At 44.7% G+C, this 22,821-nt stretch overlaps 1 protein-coding gene across 6 annotated transcripts in view; it reads right to left on the bottom strand.

The window, feature by feature from the left end:
• Positions 1-1,665: 1,665 nt before the first annotated feature.
• The window catches only part of STOX2 (storkhead box 2), a 216,765-nt gene continuing 195,609 nt past the window's right edge, over positions 1,666-22,821 (bottom strand). For 4 of the 6 annotated variants that reach the window (XM_047772323.1, XM_047772324.1, XM_047772327.1 and 1 more), the window contains 3 exons: positions 19,573-19,725; positions 11,796-14,061; positions 1,666-6,070 (listed from right to left, as the gene is read on the bottom strand). In XM_047772323.1, the coding sequence (XP_047628279.1) occupies positions 5,875-6,070; positions 11,796-14,061; positions 19,573-19,725 (2,615 nt within the window). In that variant the 3' untranslated portion in view covers positions 1,666-5,874. Of the gene's footprint in view, positions 6,071-11,587; positions 11,637-11,791; positions 14,062-19,572; positions 19,726-22,821 lie in introns of those variants that run through there. The other 2 variants (XM_047772325.1, XM_047772326.1) reach the window with 2 other exon arrangements.

The raw sequence follows: 22,821 nt of genomic DNA, 5'->3' as shown, positions 1-22,821 counted from the left end.
TAATTCATTTACCCTAATGTAATAGTCACATTCAGTCACTCAGAGAAAGATACCTGCAGAATTATGATCCCTTTAAACTTAATGTTGAAATTTAATTCTCTTCTAGAAAGTTGTACTGATGTCAACTACTCTAAGGACCTTAATCTGTAGCCGTCAATACTGACGTCACCCTAGGGCAGCTCTAGCCTTAACCCACCCTTGTGTGCACAGTATCACACACTGCTTTGCCCTTCCAATGTGGAAACCATGGCGGTGTATTGGTATCTAAGTTGGGGGGAGGATGGGAAGTAAGCAGGGAAGGGGGACCTCCTTGGAGGAAAGGAAGGTGAGGAGCCATGTGTACTTTGAGATGAATTTGCTGTCATTGCAGGGGATTCATGTTGGAAGAGACATTGGATCTCAGATTTGGTACCACTTTTTGATGGGCTCCAGGGAATTCGCATGCCCAAACCAGCCTTTGGACAGGGAGGGAGGCAGCTGTTCATGGACCAACCAAACTTTTAGCCTTGCATCGGCTTCCAGAGTCACTGCTGCCTCACCTGGGAAACACCCCCTTTCCTCATTGGCAGCGTGTGTGTGTATTCACACTTGAAGCCAGCAAGGAGCAAAGAAAGCCCTGTCACTGATCAGGTACAATCATCAGAAGAATATTTGGTCCCCCTTGAGCCTTGAAGAATTCTGAACCTTGCAAATCAGCACCTGCAAGTCCTAGAATGACTCTGAAAACACAGGGCTCTGTGTTAGAGGAACCACAGCTGGGGACTCCCTCTCTGGGATATTGCTGCAAAAGACGCAGAGATTAACTCCACCAGGGAGACGCCAGTGTCTACTGCCTACACCGGGAAATTTAATAACGATTCTTCTCATAGATATAATTTACAAAATGTCTCCTCAATAAAAATCTGTGGGAAAATATTGGATGCATCCTTAATACTGTAAAACTTTGGGGCCTGCTGACGGAGTGACAGCTGATGCTTTTATCTTACTTGGTAAAGATCAGATCGAGTCATCTCTTTCCTGCTCACATTTTACTAACCTAGAGCAAAGCAATGTCTTCCATGGCTTTGGCATTCAATTTTCCTGTGTTCTAGCTTCCTCGAGCCCTATATGCGAGCAGAAATTCGCTCGAGAACAGAAGAGTATGGGAGGGGGGCGGTGTCTGGGGGGTCTGGTGAGGAGGGGAAAGGAAGGGATCACTTCCACTGGGGTCCACTGTCACCTGACAGTGTGCTGCTAGCTGGTTCTCTGACTGGCTTGTGGTCACAGGGAAGGTCCCCGACCGGGATCTTTTATCTCCTAATTTGAGAAGAAAGACACCCATTTAAAACTAGATCAGCTTCCCTGGGAAATCCAGATTCTTCAAAGTAGGGCTCAATGTATTGTACTGAATTTCCGTCGTGCTAAGAAGCACTTTGAAGAGGACTTGATCAAGTTTTTAATGAAAATTGCTGTTTCAGCACCTTCCTCTGCCAGGAGCAGTCATGTTCCTGAAAGACAGTATTTGAGCACAGGATTTAGAGAAGCTCAATATGAAAGTGTAAACAAGGGTGTATGTCCAGACCTAACATTGGATTGCAATGGCATTTGGGTGCATTTTGTAAAATTCCCAACACCCTGAACTTTTTTTTTTTTTTTGGAATGAAAATGGACGAAGGTGTCAAGTTGTATTTGTTAACTCTGACTTTATTAGCACACATCAGAAAAATAGCATTGTATTTCGTCATGTCTCATGATGGTCTATCAAATGGATAGAAAATAGATCATTGGTAGCTGCCACTGTGTTTCTGGGTAATCGTATGTCATTCCTCCTGTTTATTTGTTTCAAGTTCAGGTATTACAAATGTGACCTGCTTTGTTAGTTGTGAATCCAACTGCTCTGGAAGCGCTTTGAGAGCCTAAAATAAATTTGCAAAGTCATCATAGGTTGTTGTTGGTTTTTAATTAAGCTCCAATACAGCCCGTGTTATAAAGGGTGAGATTTTTCAAAATATGGTCGCTATTGTATCATGAGCAATATGCCTATAATTTAAGTTAAAAACTTTATTTTCAAGTACACTTTGTGGCAATAAGTGGTTTATCCTGGGTAGAATTTTACAAAGCTGTGCCAACCTAAAAAATACAAACAAGGCTTTCATTATCACTGAACAGGTTTTTGTTTTTTTCTCCCCATGGTGACCACAATATAATTTAAATGCACACTTTAGAAATGCTGGTTGGGTTATGACAAAGGGAGATCTGGAAACAGCTGGTGTTCAGATCGTTGTGACTCCAGATTAACTTTCAATGGAAGCTTCCTGAACCTGAACTTCAACGGCATCAGAGAAGCAGTAATTTGCTATTTTGTCCTTCGAGGCCTCTTTCGGCTCTTATATGTGTTTCCTCTATTTGATGGCACCCCCCCCCCCTTTTCATATGCGCATGAAGGACCCCTGAGATGTGCAAAATATATAAAACGAAATACAAATTATTGAACAGAAGCGGTGGATATACAGCACAGCTCTTTTAATTCAAATGAAGTCTGGGCTCGATATGGTAGCATGCAAGTGAAGGCGGAGAAGCCCAGAGTGCTTCAGAGGTGGCAGTCCAAATTTCTTGTGTGTCTTGCGACCGAGAACCTAGAATTCAGATCAGATTCGTATAGGAGTAAACAGCTTGCTAGATCATGTTTACCAACTGGCTCTTGGCCAGAGAGAACTCTTAGCAGGAATGGGGCAGGGGCGGGGGCGGAGGAGACAAGAAATTTAAACTTCCTCTCGTTCAGAACAAAATCAAGTGCGCTTTCGTGGGGAAGAAGAGGAGAGACAGGTTTACAGCTGAGAGTGAAATAATGCTGGAAAAGAAAACCATGGCAATGAAACAGCCACGAGTCCACATAGGTCATCACTCACACACAAACACACACACACACACACACACACACAACACCATGGCCTAATGGTCAAGAAAATTTTCAACTTTGCTTTTCTGAACAACACACGTGAACGCACTGCTGCCGCTTCATCAAATTTATGGAGGTAGTTATATGTAAAAATAAAAATTACCATAAAGTAATATGCTGCATCATAATAATACATAAGTGTGCAAAATGCTGACAGATGAGTTGACCCTTTAAAGTTGAACGCTACACAGAGATTCAACCAGATTCAGTTCTGTAAACCTTTTCCGTTGATAAACTCTACGTGAAGTCTAGATAAGCAGCCGTGAGACACAGAGCTGTCTTTTCCCTGGAGGAAAGGACGCTGGGCAAAGCTTGGAGCGGGCCACTGAGGAGGTCCCCGCAGACCATCTTGGGTCATATTTGTAATGTGCTTCCCGCCAACCACTTCTCCCTGTTCAAGAAAACTGATTCCATTCAGTGAGGCATATTTCTGCAGGGAATGTCTGCTGACACCACACGCTCACTGAAGTCCATTGTTGCTATGCTAATGGCTGCTGGTCTAAGGGAGTTTTTTCGTTTTTTGCTTTTTTTTAAATCATGTACCCCATAGCATCGGGCAAAGAGTGTACACATTTTATTTGAACAATGTCTTCTGTAAACCTATTTCTCATGAAATCTTGATAAGTTCCTATTTTAAAGCTTCTCTTAAAGGTAATGCTTTCCCTTCCTGTTCACACAGTATCTGATGATTATAATGGCTACTTTAGGAGGATCAACTAGAGGCTGACATATTGTTTCAATGGTTCTATTATTTATGAACTGATAGTATGATACACAGTTGAGGGCAGGTTTTTGGGGGCGGAAAAAAGAATTTAGAATAATTTAGTAATAACTCTATGGTATACAACTCCCCAAGGAAACAGACTCTGCGTACAGTCTATTGGATCTGTTATTGTTCCTTCTGGACAAATTTAAGCAATGAGACAGAGTGCATTTCTGAGCAATCAAGGCATGCCTTGGAGGAAATAAGGCATGGGACTGAAAGCCAATTGACTTCAGCATTTTAGGGGTGTGGGAGTTTAACCAAGAAACATGCTTATGTGTAAGCACAAAAAAGGAATAAGGAATCCACATAAACTTGACCGAGTCCAGTTTGACCCAATGCAACTTCCAGATATCTGAAAAAAGCATGAGGGGGTACACAAATGTTTCAAGAAATAGTCCAACTGCGTATAGGACTCCACTCTTTAGACAGATGGCTGCTGATTCAACCTAACACTGAAGTAGAAGTGTTTCACAAATTTGGTGCCAATTCCTGAAGTCTGGGGTGAAGCTGTTTCAGATTTATTTTTTAGATATTTATTGTATGGCATGAGGCTCCAAATATCACCTGCCACTCAACTAAATAAAACTCTCTGTTAGACTGTTTACTGGTGTCACAGGTCACCCTTTTGTGAATACTTTTCCATTATGGGCAGATTTATTGCATCATTCTGATAAAATGAGGCGTGGGAACTTTGGAATGTCCCTTTCCTAGAAGGCTGAATCTTGATTATTTGGAATCCCTTTGAGGACCTTCTTTGTGCTCAACATGACATGGTAAACCAAAGAAAAATGTTAACAAACCATTCCGAAATCAGTTGGGCTAAAAACTATACATCCGCCTAAAACTGCCTCCTGAAATTGGTTACGAAGTTATCTGTAAACATTCCTGTGGCATAGTTCATGTATATGCATAATGGTTATTCCGATAAATTTTCAGGGGCATACAAGTCAGGATTACACCACACTTGCAGAATGATCACATTCTGTTGTTAATTACATGGGCACATGGATATTTCTAATCAAAAATTATTTTTAAAGTTTTCTCTCTAGATATCTTCCCAGGAATAAAAGGCCTGAAGTTCAACTCTCCCTAAATTTGCTCTTTCCTACAACCACTAAAAATGATCTCCCACAGCCTAATTTAGGCATTCTATTTAAAACTACATAAAATAGATTTATGTCCTTCCATTAGAAAGAATAACGCCCAGGCCATAGTCTTCATGTGTATCACAAAGAACATTTTGCTTTTTAAACAAACTAATTACCATATCTATTACAGTTAGATAGCATTAGCCTAAATTTTGCAAGGAGGAAATGATCTTCCTTCAATGTTTGATTAACACCTTTTAAAGTCCACATCACCTCTCCCATCACTCAGTGCTCCGTCCCAGCCAGGCTGGGGAATTCTTCCTTTGTCCATTTCAGATTCAAAGGCCTATATTCCTGTTTGTGATTATGGAAGGTTGTAAAACAAACAAACAAAAAATCAGACAAGCATCTTGACACTTAAAAGCAAAATCCTGAAAACAGAACACTCCCAGTTACTTGGATCTCAGAACCCTTCCGACACACGTCCACCAGCTCCTGCAAAACTCACGAAAACGCACAGTGCAAAATGATTGGTGCCTAAGAGATTCCCACACAAAGGGCTGGGTGCCCTCCTGGTCAGTTTGGCATCGATTTCCCTCAAGGTGGACCCTGACCTTCGACCTTTTTGTGGTGGCTTTGTTTGTGTTTTTGGAAGTGTCAAGGATCAGTTCTGCGGTACAGGGTGGCCGCAGACTGGGGGGCAACACGCACCTGTGGCATTTTAAAATGGACTTGGCAACGGCATGACATCGAAAATGCATATAACACTTACAGTGTCTAGACTTCCCTATGTGTGCTCAGTTACAATTAGTGAAGCAAAAGTAGACATATCACCCCTACTGCTATTCTTGTTGCTACAGAGCCATACATGTGAAAAGCAATACTCTGAAATAAAGACTGTGTTGTTGTTGTGTTGCCCTAGCCTACTTATTAGCAGCACAGTTTCCATCAACACAAAAACTGTGGCTGAGATGCTTGTCTTCCCAACGATGTCACATCAGTCCCAGTGTCGTAAACATCAGTCCCAGTGTCGTAAACTTGGTCGTATCAAATGAGACAGGAGATCTGAGGCAGGATGACTATCACACACTAGTAACAGAAGCTTGCAAGCAGTTGGAAGGTTTCTGTAATTTCTCGGCTTCGTTGGTGGGGGGGTCCGTACTTGCTCGGAAACTGAAGGCTGGGCCAGCTCCACCGTGGGCCGGGCTCCAGGTAGGGTTCTGACGACGGTTACTTTCAACAATGCTCGACGTGTTGGAAGCCAGGCTCTCCCGAGTGCTAAAAGAGTAAAAAGGTTTTGTTTTGTTTGGTTTGGAACATAAATAATTATATGTTGAGCCCCAGAGGAAGAGCTAATGATGGAGTTAATGGATTTCCTCTGTTGGTTCAAGATGTCATGTCCATAGCATCTCATACTGATCACTCACATATGCTTCTCCAACCTGGACTCCAAAAGCTTTCACAGGACAAGTTCTAAGCAGCGGTGTACTGAATTGAGGGTTTTTATACAGCTAAAGGCACTTGAAATGCCTTCCCTTTCCTTTCACAGTCAGGGCAACACCTTCAAAATTTGATGTGCTAGGTGGCTAGCACATCTGTGTTTAAAAAAGAATAGCTGTCGTATATATACATAGGTAATGATTTCATTTCAGGCTCAAAACTCATTGATAGAATGGTTCCTGAATACACTCAATGATTTTACCCTACTGGTTCTATTTTCAGTCTTGGTTAGCAGATTCTGGACTTTGATGGTGGGCTGCAAGCATGCCGCTAGCCAAATGGCCACAGTGATGGAAATAAAATTATTTTTTTAAATGTTCATACCTCTGTTTCAAATGTGTAACACTTTGGTTAAAATACATTCTATTTTCAGATAAGGAATCTTAATTTTTTCCCCATTTACATTTATTCCTCCTTTTCCCCCGCTTTGGCAGAAATATTTTATTTTCTAAAAGACTCTTATAGAATAGAGGTGGTTTAAAGGAGTGAGTATTTTGACTTCTCTTTTAATTTTTTAATTTAGAAATACTTGAGTCTATTTAATAAGATTACTTGGCCTGAGTGATGGGAACTCTATGGGTTTCACGTTCAAGGTCCTCAAAATGGTAACAAGAAATTTATCAGCTTACAAATAGGTTGAAGAAGCCTGCTCAAAACATGGGTTGATCCCATAACTGATTTAAGGTCACAATACAAAGCAAACCTTCTCACCACCTCTTTTCATTCCCATCCTAAATGGACAGCGATTTTGTCTGAAAATTATAGCTTGGCTGCCATTCCAACAGGTTCTTTCATCCTGACCCCTTGTGGCCTTAAGTTTGCTCTTCATCAAGAAGCTAAGAGATAACTGTTTAACAGGAAGTTTGTTCACTGACAGAAAGAAAACTGGACCTTTCCAGACTGCAGAGTGTACCTCCAGAAGGTTAATACATTTGTAGAAATCACGTTTTTTTTCGTGATGCTTCTGGTAAATCTGGGCATATTGAAAGAATACTCCAAAGCGTCATCACTGAAAGGATAGAAAGTGCTAGACTTACCTCCTTACCTGCCTTACACCCCATTCTAAGGAAATTCATCAGTGGTTTTCCAGGATTACAACTGAGGGTCAGGCGGAGAAAGGAAAAAGGGCAATAAACATGTAGAAACCCAAAGACATCATGACACATTCCTTCAGCTTCATTCTTAATTACAAGAGAAACTGTTCATGGCATCTGACTTCCTCATCTCTAACACAGGGAGAGTGATGGGAGATACTACTCACTGAGTGACTCTGAGGAAGAAACAAGCAATGATGAAGAATTTGTACCCCAAAGAGCTAGACACACCTTAGTGACCTCTGTTGTACATCTGGCATCTAATGAATTAAACAGCCACTGTGGGGGGGCTGGGGAACCTATACATTACCAATGACATCTTTTCTACAGGAAAATGAGGTCCGAGGGGTCCCCTTTCAAACCAGCTTTCGTGGCACGAGTTTAACATGTACCGAGTCCCTACTGTATGCCAGGTACCGTGCCAGGCACTGTCAACACACGTCACTGCAACAGATCATCTAAGGGGAGAGCTATCTGTGCTCTGAGAGGTCTGAGACCGCCTCTCACCACCACCAATGTGTTAACAGTGATCAATATACACAGCCTTCCAGTGTCTCCAAAGGATATATCTCATTATTGCTGTAATACTGTGTACAGCGTGTGACAGTCACAGGGAAGCTCTGGATAAGACGATGAAACAGTTCATGGAGATGGAGGGTTAGCAGTAACAAGATTCTCAAATTTAAAATTTCTTCTTTTTTAAAAAGAGAGCTAATGGGGGAGTTCCTATTGTGGTTCAGCAGTAAAGAACCCGCCCCCTTTCCATGAGGATGAGGGTTTGATCCCTGGCCTCACTCAGTGGGTTAAGGATTGAGCTTGGCTGTGAGCTATGGTGTAGGTCACAGATGCAGTTCCGATTTGACCCCTAGCCTTGGAACTTCCATATGTCATGGGTGTGGTCCTAAAAAGAAAAAAAAGAAAAGAAAAAAAAAAGGAGAGAGACAGAGAGAGAGTTAACAGAGCACAACCTTAAAAAGAAGATGGCATGGGAAACAAATCTGACTAGGAACCATGAGGTTTGGGGTTTGCTCACTGGCCTCGGTCAGTGGGTTAAGGATCTGGTGTTGCCCTGAGCTGTGGTGTAGAACATAGACGTGACTCAGATTTGGCATTGCTGTGGCTGTGGCATAGGCCGGAGGCTGCATCTCTGATTCAACCCCTAGCCTGGGACCCTCCATATGCTGAGGGTGTGGCCCTAAAAAGACAAAAGACAAAAGACAAAAAAAAAAAAAAAAGAAGAAGATGGAAGGATTTTATAGGCAGAAGAAGCGAACCAAGAGGCCCTGCAGGTCTTCCTCCAAGGTCCCCCTGGTTTTCATACTGTGTTTTTAGCAACTGGTTTTCAGCCTCCGATTTGGAACAGCAGGCTTTGCCTGTCAGGACTTTTCAACATTAGATCTCATAGCACAGTTTAAGTCTCTACCTGGTTGTCTTCTCAGTGCACTTTGGTTCCCAGCAAAAGGGAATTGAAAAATTTTGGACATACGGCCAGACAGGACCCCTGGGCCAGCATTGAAAGCTGAGAATATAGAGACTACCTTTTTTTGACCTTTTTTTATTTTGGGGGGGTTTGTTTTGGAGGTGGGGTGGGGACCAGGTTTGATTTTCACTGTTCAGTGAATTACTGATTGCAAGACCTGAGAAAATGGCCCACTTAAGATTCCTGTATCTCTCAGTGGTGGAGGGGTATCAGCATGATAATATTATCTAGTGGAATCATTCCTCAAGCTAGAGTGAAACTCGCTCTAATGCAAAAATGCTCCTTCACAGACCATCCCCACACATCAGAAAGGCAACTGAGTGAATTCATGGAGCTGTGGAGAAAACAAAGTTTAAAAATAGATATAGAGGAGTTCCCGTCATGGTGCAATGGAAACAAATCCGCCTAGGAACCATGAGGTCTTGGGTTCAATCTCTGGGCCCTCTCAGTGGGTTAAGGATCCAGCATTGCCATGAGCTGTGGTGTAGGTCACAGATGCGGCTCCAATCTGATGTTGCTGTGGCTATGGTGGTAGGCTGGAAGCTATAGCTCTGATTGAACCCCTAGCCTGGGAATCTCCATATGCTGCAGGTGCAGCCCTAAAAAGTCCAAAAAAAAAAAAAGGAGAGCTATATAGAGAAGAACTTTGTCACCTAGCTACTAACCAAAGAACATTACATATGAAAGGCATAAAAATAAGAAATTGTTCTGAGGATTCTCTAACTGCATGAAATTTCTGGGTGACCTACGTATTCCTGTAGAGAAAAGTCTACCTAATAATAGTAACAGACAGGTAGCTCCTGCGTGAAGATTGTCTCCTTAAGAGGACCTTTATCTTCTATTATGACAAAGCATTTGACCTTAAGTGTATTATTAAAGATATGCAAGTCAGCTTACTTCAAGAAATAATCCCATCTGTAAAGTCCATTGATCTGTACTTCAAATTTAGAGATACTAAGATATATTCTGCGGAGAGACAGGTTCAACTATTATATGATCATTTCTGGTTATCTGCCCCCAGACAAACAAAGACCTCTCAATATTAGGCAGTGGTAGGGTTTTGAGTTAGACCCCACTAAACTACTCTCAATGTCTCCTTAGTAGCTATTTCTGGGGTATTGCGGTTTTCCCTCCATGGAGATCCAGCAGCCAAGAGGCCATGTGAAGAGCTGAAAAGTGCTGTAGGAGAAGCACTGGGTAAGGAGAGGCTGTATAATAAGAAACAGTAGAGCAGAAGCTACAGCAAATGAATGACGCCTTCCACCAGCGATGGTAGTGAACTTCGACCATCAGTGACAGACTTTCAGTTAGGCTTACCCGGTATTCCCCACTAGGAAATCAAGAGGAAAAACAAGAACAGAAGAGGAAAGGAGAAAGAAAAGAGTATATAAAATAATTGGTATATAAATTAAGATTAGATTTGGGATTAAAATGTATTTAGCAAAAATTATTTCTTAGAACAGTCATTTAATAGGCTGGTAGTTTTCAGACTGAGTGCCAGGACTCCCTGAGGTCTCTTAGGGTCCTTGAGGGATGGGCAGAGCTGGGAGGCTCCTGGTCTCCCACCCACTGGAACCAGAGTGAAACAAACCCCAGAGAGGTTTGTTAAAGATATGCAAATCAGCTTACTTCAAGAAATACTCCCATTCATAAAGTCCACAGTCTGTACTTCAGACATAAATTTCCACACATGTGTTAACTTGGAAAAGAAAGTTACATGACAATAATAATAATAATAATAATAATAATAGTAATAATAAAGAACTAGCCCTTTAAGAAATAACAAAGGCCTAATATGGGACAGATTCATGAATCCCAATTCTGATGTTGGGATGCTCTGTCCCCCGATTATCCAGAAATAGAGTGAAATGATTACAACATAACTAATTTTTAATTCTTAATAATTAAAATAAGTAAATGAAGTACATAATCATCTCCCTTGTTAAAATGATAAATAACGTAAAAAGTTGGGAATCATGACTAATGGGAGATGTCAATCTCTCCCCAGTATTTCTGCATCTCAGAGTCACCAATCTGGAGTAGAATTTAGAAGAGGAATCAGGTCCCAAGGTGTTCTTGGAAGAGAAGGAAGAATTAAGGAGAAAAAAAGAAAGTTGCATAGACGACCTTTTGCTTTCTAAACCCCTGAACTACTTCAGGGTGTTGGACGTGGCCACTGGGCATGCACACTCTCAGCTGTCAACCCTTTGCCGAACCCACTAAAAAGAAGGGACTGTGATCCGTGAGCCTAGACGGTGTCCATTCTGCAGGAAGAGAAAGAAAAGTGCTAGTATGTGCTTTGCTCTAGTGGAACACAGGCCCTTCATCTTTCTGAGACAGGAACAGGTTCTAGGTGTCTGCAGAACTTGGGAGTGGTGAGAGAAAGGTGTATGAGAGTAAGGGGTGCAGGCTGACCTGAACTGGTAACAAGTTTCTAGATCCACTGGAAAGTTTCGATATGATAAACTATTATATTCACACTAGAGAGGCTTCCTATCCTTGACTCAATCAAGTTACTCCCAAGCCTCACCTCCCACTCTGACACTGACTACTCATTCCGCTTAAAAAAAAGTTACTATTTCTGAAGACCTTAAAAAAACAAAACAAAACAAAACAAAAAACACCTCTTCCTTGATCAACGTGGTGGTAATATAAACATTGAAGGAAAAATACTGGGAAATGTTGGTCTTAGTTAGATTGGACGGAAAGGGGCCAACCCACCAGTCCAGATTGGTGATCTCTACAGCTGCAGAAACCTTTGTTTCAATTCCTGAAAAAGAAGTCAGAAACAGGTTGTTAACAATACTGCTCACACCACTTGGAACCCTCACTCACAGCACTGAGACTGAAATCAGACACTGTCTGCATGAGCTGCATAAAGCCCCAGGCCCCAGTGGGTGTATGTGTGTGCAGAGACGCCTCTCCCTACCGTGGGGAGTTGAATCCACTGTCCACCGTGATGCTGCTGCTGTCCATGCTGTCCAGACGTGCCGAATGGGTGGCTCTCTGGTTGCTGCTGCTGTCGGTTTCCTTGGGGGCAAGGAGGGTGAGGTTCTTCTCAAATTTCCTCTGCAAGTCTCTTTCCTTCTCCCTCTCCAGGAGCCACTGCATGGTGCCCACATCATCTCTATTTTTCTCCTCCTCTGTGTTTTTGTTTGCCCCTTCCTCAGACTCGTCGTCATCAGAGACGTTGTAATAGTCGAAAGAGGCCTCCTGGTTCCCCCCAGACTCCTGCTGACGCTGGGAAGCCGGCATGGCTTGTGCGGCCGAGGTCCCCAGGGACGGCTCCAGTTTCTCACATCGGCCTGGCAGTGTGTCCGCAGGTGTCTTCGGGTGAGATTTGAGGAGGGACAGGCTCGATTTGTGATAGCTGTTTACAGACAAGGTGCTGTGAAGAGGTTTGAACAGTGTGTCTTTGCTGAATAGCTCTTTCCTTTTGTCCAGGCTGCTGGGCTCGGTGCTGTGATGCTGGACGAGGCGTCCATTGGCAATCCCTTCAGCTCCGGTGCCCAATGTGGCTGGGCCTCCACCTGGCCCCTTTGGTGACTCCTCCTTGTGCCCCACAGGCTCCCTGGAAGAATGTGGGGCTTGCCTGTCTGACAGAGGCAGCTTTTTCACCCCTTCCGCCAGGGTCAGAGTGTCATGGTCCTCTTTATTCTTTCCCAGAGGTGATGGCGCCGTGAGCACCGTCTCACTGGAGGTGTTGCATTGGAAATAGTCATCAGCAGCCGTCTTTGCTGGACAGGAGTTGAGTTCCCCATAGGATGGCAAGGTCTCAGGTGGTTTGCCTGGCTCCAGGAGGCTACAAGCACTGGAAGGTTCCTTGCAGCCACTGACTATTTCTGGAATGCACACCTCTTTGTAGCTTGTGGACGAAATGTGAGCCCTTTGATGACTGACAGTCTGTGCAGGCCTTAAAGTACTGTCGTCAATGTAGGATTGGCTGGGGGTTTGGTCATCCTGGCTACAGCCTTCAGCCAGGTCCTCAGGTGTGCCCAGCGAGGAGGCCCCCAGGGGGCCTTTGGAGTTATCCATGGATCTGGACCTCTCCTTGGCCTTGTTGGATCTCTCGTTCCGGGACCTCCGGTCCTGGGTATGGCTGTGGCTTCGGTGCACTTTTGAGTGGGAGCTTCCCCTGGAAGGCTCAGGAAAAGGCATCTCAGTTCTCCTTTTGGCCAGTTCCCCAGACACGTCCCATTCTGGGGTCATGGGGAAATGAGACTCGATCATGTTGGCACTGCTGTGCATGATGAAGTTGTCACCTTTGTGTTCGATGATGAAGCAGCCCTCCCGGGGGGCCCGGGTCAGAGGGTCGCAGAAGTCATACTCTCTCTCACCCGGGATGTCCAGATGGGAACCATCGGATGGGTCGCCCTTGGACACTCGTGTCTTGCTGTGCGACCGAGACTTTCCGTGGGACTTGCGATGCGTCCTACTCTTTTTACTTCTTCCGCTGTGGTGGGCGGAGGACCCAGCTTTACTCCTATGTGCTTTCTCTTCCTCAAGTTTCTTCATCAGGGCCGTGTGCCTCATGACGTTTTCCACGGTCAAGTCCGGGTTAATACGCCGAATGATCTCCATTTCCACTTCCCGAGGGATAGTGGTCGGCGTATCCTCATCGCGCAGGGGCCACTCTTCGGGAGGAAACTGGGCGGAAAAATTGGCTAGCTGTTTGGTCTTGTCTTTTTTAAAACTGAGCCGGAATAACTTGAGCCCGAATTTTTTGGACTGCTTTTCACTATCTTTAGGTTTGGAGAGAGTCTCCGTCTTATAGGAGAAGTTGACAGTACTTTTGCTCTTTTCAGTGGGTGGCACCTGGCAGAGGGAAGGGGGGCAATACGGGTCTTTGCAGTCCTTGGCGGGCTTCCTCTGCAGGGTGGCCGCGTGCCCGCCATGCACATCTTCCCTGCAGCAGTGGCAAGAGTCGCAGTGGTTCCTGGGCAACGTTCTTTCCCTGACGCAGCCTGAGGCAGAGGGCGTGATGGTTCCGGGCTGGGGGGAGGTACACTGAGACCTGTCAGGTATCCTCTCGTCCAAATGGTACCATTTACTGTTAGTTCTTATGAGGGACGGAGTTATGAAATAAGTCTGTGGGGTGACGATGAAGTAGCCATCTGGAGTCGGGTAGATCTTCCTCTCCCGGACCAGCGTGTTCAGGGTGTGCCGGAGAATTTCTTGGCTTGGGGTGGGAACACCTGAAACCACAGGACACACATGTGAGAATGAAGAGGGGAACGTGTTGATGATTCCTGAGTTTGTACAGTCTGCCACAGACTGAATGTTTGTGCTTTCTCCCCAAGATAACCATGTCCGAGCCCTAAGCTCCATGGGATGGTGAGGGGGGCGGGGCCAAATTCAAATTTTTTTTAGCACCGCATCCACAGCACATGGACGTTCCCGGGTTATGGTTGAATCAGAGCGGCAGCTAAGGCCTACGACACAGTCACAGCAATGCCAGATCTGAGCCATGTCTGCAACTTCCAGTGCACCTTGTGACAATGCCTGATCCTTAACCCACTGAGCGAGGCCAGGGATTGAACCCCAATCCTCATGGATACTAGTTGGGTTCTTAACCCACTGAGCCATAACAGGAACTCCCAAAGGTGTTTATTAAGTGTAGCAGGAATCCTAATTTTCTCTGCTAACTCTTACGAATGTTACTACCTACAGAACAGGAAAATAGAGAAGCTGGGAAGAGAGAGAGATGGATGTTAGATGGAGTGAGAATGCTACTCTTGTGACAAAGCTTTATTGAACTGAATTGTTAAAGACAGAATATTTTTAAATGAAGGAGAAACATCTTACATGATATAAGTTTACAAGAAAAGACTTTTTCAATAAAAGCAATTAGGGAAACAGAGTCGAAAGAGTCATGTTGGTATCAAAAAACAAATCTAAAATATAAAGAGGCTACAACCCATACTTGGCGTTCCTCCATCCATGCATTTATTTAAAGAGTAAGCAGACCTAATAAACCTCATTTTATAAATTACATAAAGGGCAACTAGACTTAACCACTGTTTAGGAAGTACTCTCCAACTTTGAAATCACCACCTTCAATTCTGAAAGTGATTATAGCACTGGTGAAATTCAGGTGAGAACTTCCTTCTTCTTGGCATAAGCCAGCAGGATAGAGGTTTTGTTTTTGTTTTCTTTTCTCCCAAATTCGTAACCAGGGCGCTCTAACAAATGACCAGTGAAAGTTTACATGCTCTACGTCTATCTGGTCACTGAATCCCAAACTACTGTATTTGCTAAAATAGAAATTTCAGAAGAAAATCAGAGATACTCCCTTATACAGTGACTGATACTGTTCTCAAAGAGTTTTGTGTTAACATTTATGCACTGTCTACCTGAAGAGAGAGAATTAAGAATGTACACTCTGAGTTCCCATTGTGGTGCAGCAGAAACGAATCTGACTAGTATCCATGAGGAGGCTGGTTCAATCCCTGGTCTTGCTCAGTGGGTAGGGGATCGGCATTGCCATGAGCTGTAGTGTAGGTCGCAGATGCAGCTCAGATCTGATGTTGCTGTGGCTGTGGTGTAGGCTGACACCTGTAGCTCTGATTTCACCCCTAGCCTGGGAACCTCCATATGCTGCAGGTGTGGCCCTAAAAAGGAAAAAAAGAAAAAGAAAGTACACTCTTAGGAGAGTATACATTTTCTGGGCTGCAGTGCATTTGCTTTTTTAGTGTTCTCCATTCTTCAGTGCCTGCAAATTGAGGGTGATAATACTTCTAAAATTGACCCAAATGACATCATTTGGAAATAGGTCAGGCTGAGTTATACTGGCAATACTCAGCTGTGTCTGACCCACAAAAATGGCAATTTCAGTGGAGACTGAGAGCTTGGGCTTCAGGGCCAGACTGCAGGATTCTGCTTGGTCCATCTGAATGCAAGGCCTTGGGGATTTAAGGCCACTTACCATAAAAGCTAGCAAAGCAGTTCTTCTTTTAAGTACAAGTGACCCACAGATTTCTCTACAAAACATTCCAACTTGGTGATATTGTTATCAGCTGTTTGGCTGTGACCCACAACTTACTATTATGTATTTGTTATCTTCTTTTCGTTTTCTGTTTTACAGCCCAGTAATGGGAGATGGGTAACTATGTTTGGAAAAGCTGGGGGAATATCTCATGAAGCTACATAAAAATAGAGGGATTTTAAAAGCTGCTGGGATGTTTGATGTCAGAAGAGGCTACCCAGGTGACAGGCCAAAAAGGGACAGCCTTCCTTCACAAGAGCATTATGCTGGGGTGGCCTCTGTTGCCTAAGGTGACTCTCACCTGGGATTATCTTACTACTGAAAGGAAAAGGAGTTGCCTGGAAGTTAACAAAGAAAGACACACAATCAGTCAGTGAAGAATATTCAGAGATAATAAAATGTTAGAAAATTTAAGATCATCTGTAGGTTGCAGGGGAGGGTTCATGTTAGAGATTTTAAACAGTACATGGAATTTCAAAACATGGTACAGCTGACCCTTGAACAAGGCTGGGATTAGGGACACGGAACCCCTTGCAGTCAAAAACCTGTGTACTGCTATCTCTTCCTCAAAAACAAAGGAACTGATCAGTCACTCATCCAAGGGCAAGAAGCTGAAATAATGTGGATAGAATCAGGACTCAAACTTGGTTCTTCTGATTCCACATATTATGGAATCTAACTGAACTGATCGCGAACACTTTCCCACACTTACTTAGTGATTTATAAAAGGAAAATACAGGTACTATGTTTATTGAAAAAAATTCACATGCACAATTCATTGCTGTGCTATTTGAAGGTCAACTATAATTAGAAAGCACTAAAAAGTGTGAAAAAAATCACTGGAAGAGAAATATAAAGTCGCTTTGGGGCAATAGGAAAAGTGGGGAGACTCAATATGGTGGGTGACTAGTTTAGAAGTGGTCCTTCCGCCTTCTCCCCATGGGTGGGCTGCATGTCCCTACGCCTTGATTTTGAGTTTTGCCAGGCTGATTCTGGCCAATGAAATGTTAGTGGGTATGGCAGGACCAGAGAGCCGCAGAGCCCCAGGGCACCTGGGCTTGCTCTCTGGTGCCTCTGTCACCCTGATGAGCAGAATGGGTCCCCTTTTCCAAAGGGGATGGAGTACAGGTGGAGCAGAGCCACCTGGCAAGGTCCAGCCTGGATCAGCTGACTCACAGAGAACCCAGTCTCACGAGCGGCGTAAATGTTCATTGTCATAGTTACTGATGTTCTGTAACTGCTACCCAGCACTTGTGTCAAAAGCTAATGAAGGGAGTTCCCGTCGTGGCGCAGTGGGTAACGAATCCGACTAGGAACGATGAGGTTGCGGGTTCGGTCCCTGCCCTTGCTCAGTGGGTTAACGATCCGGTGTTGCCGTGAGCTGTGGTGTAGGTTGCAGACGCGGCTCGGATCCTGCGTTGCTGTGGCTCTGGCGTAGGCCGGTGGCTACAGCTCCGATTTGACCCCTAGCCTGGGAACCTCCATATGCCGAGGGAGCGGCCCAAAGAAATAGCAAAAAGACAAAAAAAAAAAAAAAGCTAATGAAGGCAGCCAGCAGCTCATAGACACTGATGTCTAAAGTCTCTTCTAGGTCGAAAGAAAAATGTGTCAAGTGTTTTTCACTCATTTTTTAATTTTTTTCTGTTTAGGGCCATACCTGCGGCATATGGAGGTTCCCAGGCTAGGGGCTGAACTGGAGATGCAGCTGCCTGTCTACACCACAGCCACAACAACATGGGATCCAAGCCGTGTCTGCAACCTACTCCACAGCTCATGGCAACGCTGGAAACAAACTACTCAGTGAGGCCGGGGGCTGAACCCGAGTCCTCATGGATACTAGTTGGGTTCATTACTGGCTGAGCCGCAATGAGAACTCGGTTTGTCACTCATTTTTAATGTAAGCTGTTTTAATCTAGGGACGGGTTGAGTTCAATCCAAGTTGGCAAACCGATGGCCCAATAATGTGTTATATTTGACCTGCATGTCATTAGCATACACATGTTAAAATATACACGCACAGACACACACACACACACACACACACACACACACACACACACACACACAATTACTATGTAAGGGAAGTCTAGAGACCGCAAAGTGAATTTCCAGACAGTCGTAAAAAGTTAGGAGGAGTTCCTGTCGTGGCGCAGCAGAAACGAATCTGACTAGGAACCATGAGGTTTTGGGTTCTATCTCTGGCCTCGCTCAGTGGGTTAAGGATCTGGCGTTGCTTTGAGCTGTGGTATAGGTTGCATAAGCAGCTCGGATCCTGTGTTGCTGTTACATAGGCTGGCAGCTGTAGTTCCAATTCGACCCCTAGCCTGGGAACCTCTGTATAAGCCTCGGGTGCGGCCCTGAAAAGCAAAGTAAATAAATAAATAATTTAAAAAGTTGCACTTATTTGAAAAAAAAAGTTAGAAGATTTGGCTGCCCTGGCAGGGTTCTACATTTGGGGCAGAGGAGGGGATACCATACACTGAGCTGAGTGTGAGCTGCCTCTCTTGAGACAGGACACAGAATTCCCTACCGTTCCTAACATCTCCTAGCACTGGAGGCATCAAATGCCATTCATACAGCATGTGGACTATTATCTTCTTTTAAAAATATTTAAGAAAAAAAGAATTATTTTGTTTCATTTTTTCTTTTACAATAAAGTCATGAAAAAAACCATCATTTGAAAAGGCAGATGTACCCCAATGTTCACAGAAGCACTATTCATAATAGCCAGGAAGCAAGCAGAAAGTCCACTGACAGAAGAATGGATAAAGAAGATGTGGTACATTTATACAATGGAATATGAGCCATAAAAAAAATGAAATAAGGCCATTTGCAGCAACATGAATGGACCCAGAAATTCTCATACTAAGCAAAGTTAGATGGTGAAAGACAAACATCATATGATATCCCCTACATGTAGAATCTAAAAAAAGGATACAAATGAACCTGCTTGCAGAACAGACACGACTCCTGAGACTTTGAAAAATCTATGGTTACCAGAGGGGACAGGTTGGGGGAGGACAGAATGCACTAGGAATTTGGGACTGGCATATGCACACTGAGGGATATGGCACAATTTGCCAACAGGGACCTGCTGTATGGCACAGAGAACTTTACCCAATATTCTGTGATAACCTATGTGGGGAAATAATCTGAAAGAGAATGGATGTGCGTACATGTACAACTGAATCACTTTGCTGGACAGTGGAAATGATCAACTCTCCTTCAACAAAGCTTTAAAAAGAAAAAAGGTCAGACGAATACTTTATCAAATAGCATATTCTTACAACTCAGCAGACCATGACACAAGCATTCGAGATATGTTTATTTTGGACATTACTCTCTGTGTAGCTGAATCCCTTAGGACTCAAATTTTCAGTTGTTTCTGACTCAGTTCCATCAATCAAGATGTTCATGTACTTTAAGAAGGCTGTGTTGCAAAGGTTAAAAGGAATTGTGGTCGTTTTCCACAGAATTCTTCCTGGATTCTGACTTAATCTCCTTTCCTCAGTGCAAATTAAAAAATATTACAGCTGAAGAAGGCAAATTATTTTTGTAGTTAACACTGGTGCCTTGACTTGTAATTACAGAACTGAGAAAAGTTACTGGTCAGTTTTGGCCAAGAGTGTTTTCCGGTTGTATTTATAACTGTCCATGTGAAGTCCCAGAACCACCAGAACACATGTCCTTTTGGAAAGCGCCTTGTTCTTTCCGCGTTTACCTGGGAAACAGGTGGTCAGGTGCTCCATCAGTGCTTCTTGGGTGACAGGTTTTCTTGCAGAGTTCATCGCAGAGATGGCCAAGCATAAGATTTCCCCAAGTGGGATAAACTGAGATTGACTGATGGGAGACATACTGATGGGCGATACATCACCTGCGGAAAAGACAATTTTCAAAAAGTGGTTCATTAAGACCCAGCCAGCTGTCACGCACACACCTTCACACACGCGCCTCCTGTGACTCTCACCTACTCCCTGGGCTACGAATGCAATCAGCTCTCCACACTGCAATGTGTTACAGTCACGTCTGCTCTGGTGGAAAGACTTCCACAGAGGCTCCCATCGCCTTGACAAAGAGTTGCCTTTCAAACCCAAGATCACGTTTAAATAGACTTAGTGGTGAAAGGCTTGCAAGAGGGAGCTTTTTAAAGTGATTACTGGTTTTATGAACTTGGAGCTGATTTACTTTGTAACCGTCATGCAAATATTGACAAATGTGTTTGTGGTAACTTGAGGATTCATTCATTCAAATTCATTCATTCAAATGCTGGGTGCCCTTTGCACATCAGGCATCTGCTGGGGGCTTAGGATTCACCCGGGAAAGTGAATAAGCCCCCCTTCCATGAACATCTCTGCCCTCAAGGAGTTTCTGTTTAAGTGGAGGAGACAGACAGACGGAAGTCCACTGTGCACCAGAGAAGGCTGACTGATAAACTCTGGGGCAGAGAGGGTAGGGCAATGTACACCCCCTGGAGGTGAGGATGAGGCTTAAAAGTGAGAGGTTTCACCAGGGTCCTGCAGCCTGAACCCAGTGGGCTCAAGTAGGAGTGTGCCCGGTGGCTGGGAGTCATAGGGTATTTTCTGGGGTGCAGTAGAGATGGGGGACAGATATGTAGGGACAGCTATGAGCAAAGAGCTGAGTGCCCAAGGCCTTCATCCTGTGCAGGGTGGTGAGCCAGAGAAGGAATTTAAGGAATGACAAAGTCAGGTGGGAATTTCAGGAAGATGACTGCGGTGGCCACGTGGAGGATGGACTTGCCATCCGGGAGGGCTGTAGTCTCCTGCACACGCCTGCATCTGACAGAGCCAAGGCAGGCAGAGGAGGCTGCCGACCCCACAGCGACAGGCTGACAGGCCCTCAGAGAGACGTCAACAATCAAGGCACACAGCTGTCTTCCTTTTGCCCTCTTCTCATTGTCACAGTGGGCCATTCCAAGTCATGTTCCAAGGAAGGATCCCTAGCATCCCCCAGAGAGGCTTCCGGGGGCAGGGTGGGTTGTCCCCCTGCAGCGGTAGGGGGAGGGCAGGGAAATCTGCTCCTCCTGACATCTGGGTGCCACCTGTTTCCTACTTGGGGTTCTGTAAGGTTTCACTTGAAAAGGCCCCTTAGAAAGGGGGGAAATTCTCAGCAGAGCAGAATGTCTGCGAGCTTCTCAGCTTCTTTCTCTTTTTTCCTTTTCAGGGCCGCACCCATGGCACATGGAGGTTCTTAGGCTAGGGGTTGAATTGGAGCTTCAGCTGCCAGCCTACGCCACAGCTACAGCTTATAGCATTGCCGGATCCTTAACCCACTGAGCAAGGCCAGGGATCAAATCTGAGTTCTCATGGATCCTAGTCAGGTTCATTACTGCTGAGCCACAAGGGAAACTCCCTGATTTCAGTCTTGTAATAAACCACTGTGATAGCAAGAACTGGACTGGTGTCAGCCTGTGCCCCTGAGCAGCATCCTCTGGGAAGGTATCTGGGAGCTCTGAGGTGGACAGCCTCCTGTGCCCAGACATGATCCCTAGCTAGATAGGGGGACTCCTGAGGCCCTTTGGGAAAGAAAGTGAACCCCGCTTGGATGGGCTGGATGAGACATAGGTTTTTTTTGTCTTTTTGTCTTTTGAGGGCTGCACCTGTGGCATATGGAGGTTCCCAGGCTGGGGTCTAATTGGAGTTGCAGCTGCCAGCCTATGCCACAGCCACAGCAATGCCAGATCCGAGCCACATCTGCTCCTACATCACAGCTCACAGCAATGCCGGATCCTTGACCTGCTGAGTGAGGCCAGGGATCTAACCTGAAACCTCATGCTTCCCAGTGGAATTCATTTCTGCTGCGCTACGACGGGAACTCCTGGATGAGACATGGTTTGATGGATGAAACCAGGTGGGAATGAAAACCACCAGGTGAGGGGGCACGTCTAACAGGTCCACCAGGTGGAGCAGCAGGAGCCCAGTGTCCAAGGTGGAAGCCTGACCACCACCCCCCAACCCCCGCCTCTCTCAGCCCAGCTCAGTCTGATGCTCCCCTCTCTCCTGCATTCCTCGGGGCCTCAATCAGCTCTGCCGTAGCTCTCATTCCCTGCAAGATGGGTCTGAGAAGAGGGAGACAATTCCCCAATGGCCAGAGGGAGGGGGATACCCACATCCAGAAAAGGAGAAGCCGAGCAGAGGTAAAAGTCAGCAGAAACCAGGAACTGACCTAACTTAGAACCCACAGACTGCTGGGGCCTATGGGATGTGAGAATTATAGACAGATCGCTGAGAGATGCTTGCAGATTTTTGGTGGGGCAGCAGTGAATGGAAGCTAGAATGTGGAATTTCAGGCTCTTTCTGGGGATGGGAGTTTCACTGTGCTGGTGAAGCTCAACTCATTTTGGTGACTTAAAAATGACAGAATTGTGTGGGCTGGGACCATCTCGGTGGGCAAGCTTACTACTGCCTAGAAGAGTGTATTTAAATCTTTTGAAAACTGTTGTACCTTTCGTTCAAACAAAACCTTATTCAAAAGGCGTCTGTTTTTCACAGAACTAGAACAAACAATCCAAACATTTATATGGAACAACAAAAGACCCAGAATCGCCAAAGCAATCCTGAGAAACAAAAACCAAGCAGGAGGCATAACTCTCTCAGACTTCAAGAAATACTACAAAGCCACAGTCATCAAAACAGTGTGGTACTGCTATCAAAACAGACAGACAGACAGACCAATGGAACAGAATAGAGAATCCGGAAATAAACCCTGACACCTATGGTCAATTAATCTTTGACAAGGGAGGCAAGAACATAAAATGGGAAAAAGAAAGTCTATTCAGCAAGCATTGCTGGGAAACCTGGACAGCTGCATCCAAAGCAATGAAACTAGAACACACCCTCACACCACGCACAAAAATAAACTCCAAATGGCTGAAAGACTTAAATATACGACAGGACACCATCAAACTCCTAGAAGAAAACATAGGCAGAACACTCTCGGACATCAACCTCAT

The sequence above is a fragment of the Phacochoerus africanus genome, chromosome 3 (genome assembly GCF_016906955.1).
Source record: "Phacochoerus africanus isolate WHEZ1 chromosome 3, ROS_Pafr_v1, whole genome shotgun sequence".
NCBI lineage: Eukaryota > Metazoa > Chordata > Mammalia > Artiodactyla > Suidae > Phacochoerus > Phacochoerus africanus.
The sequence above is the reverse complement of the archived record's forward strand: the minus strand, read 5'-3'. Positions and strand labels throughout refer to the sequence as shown.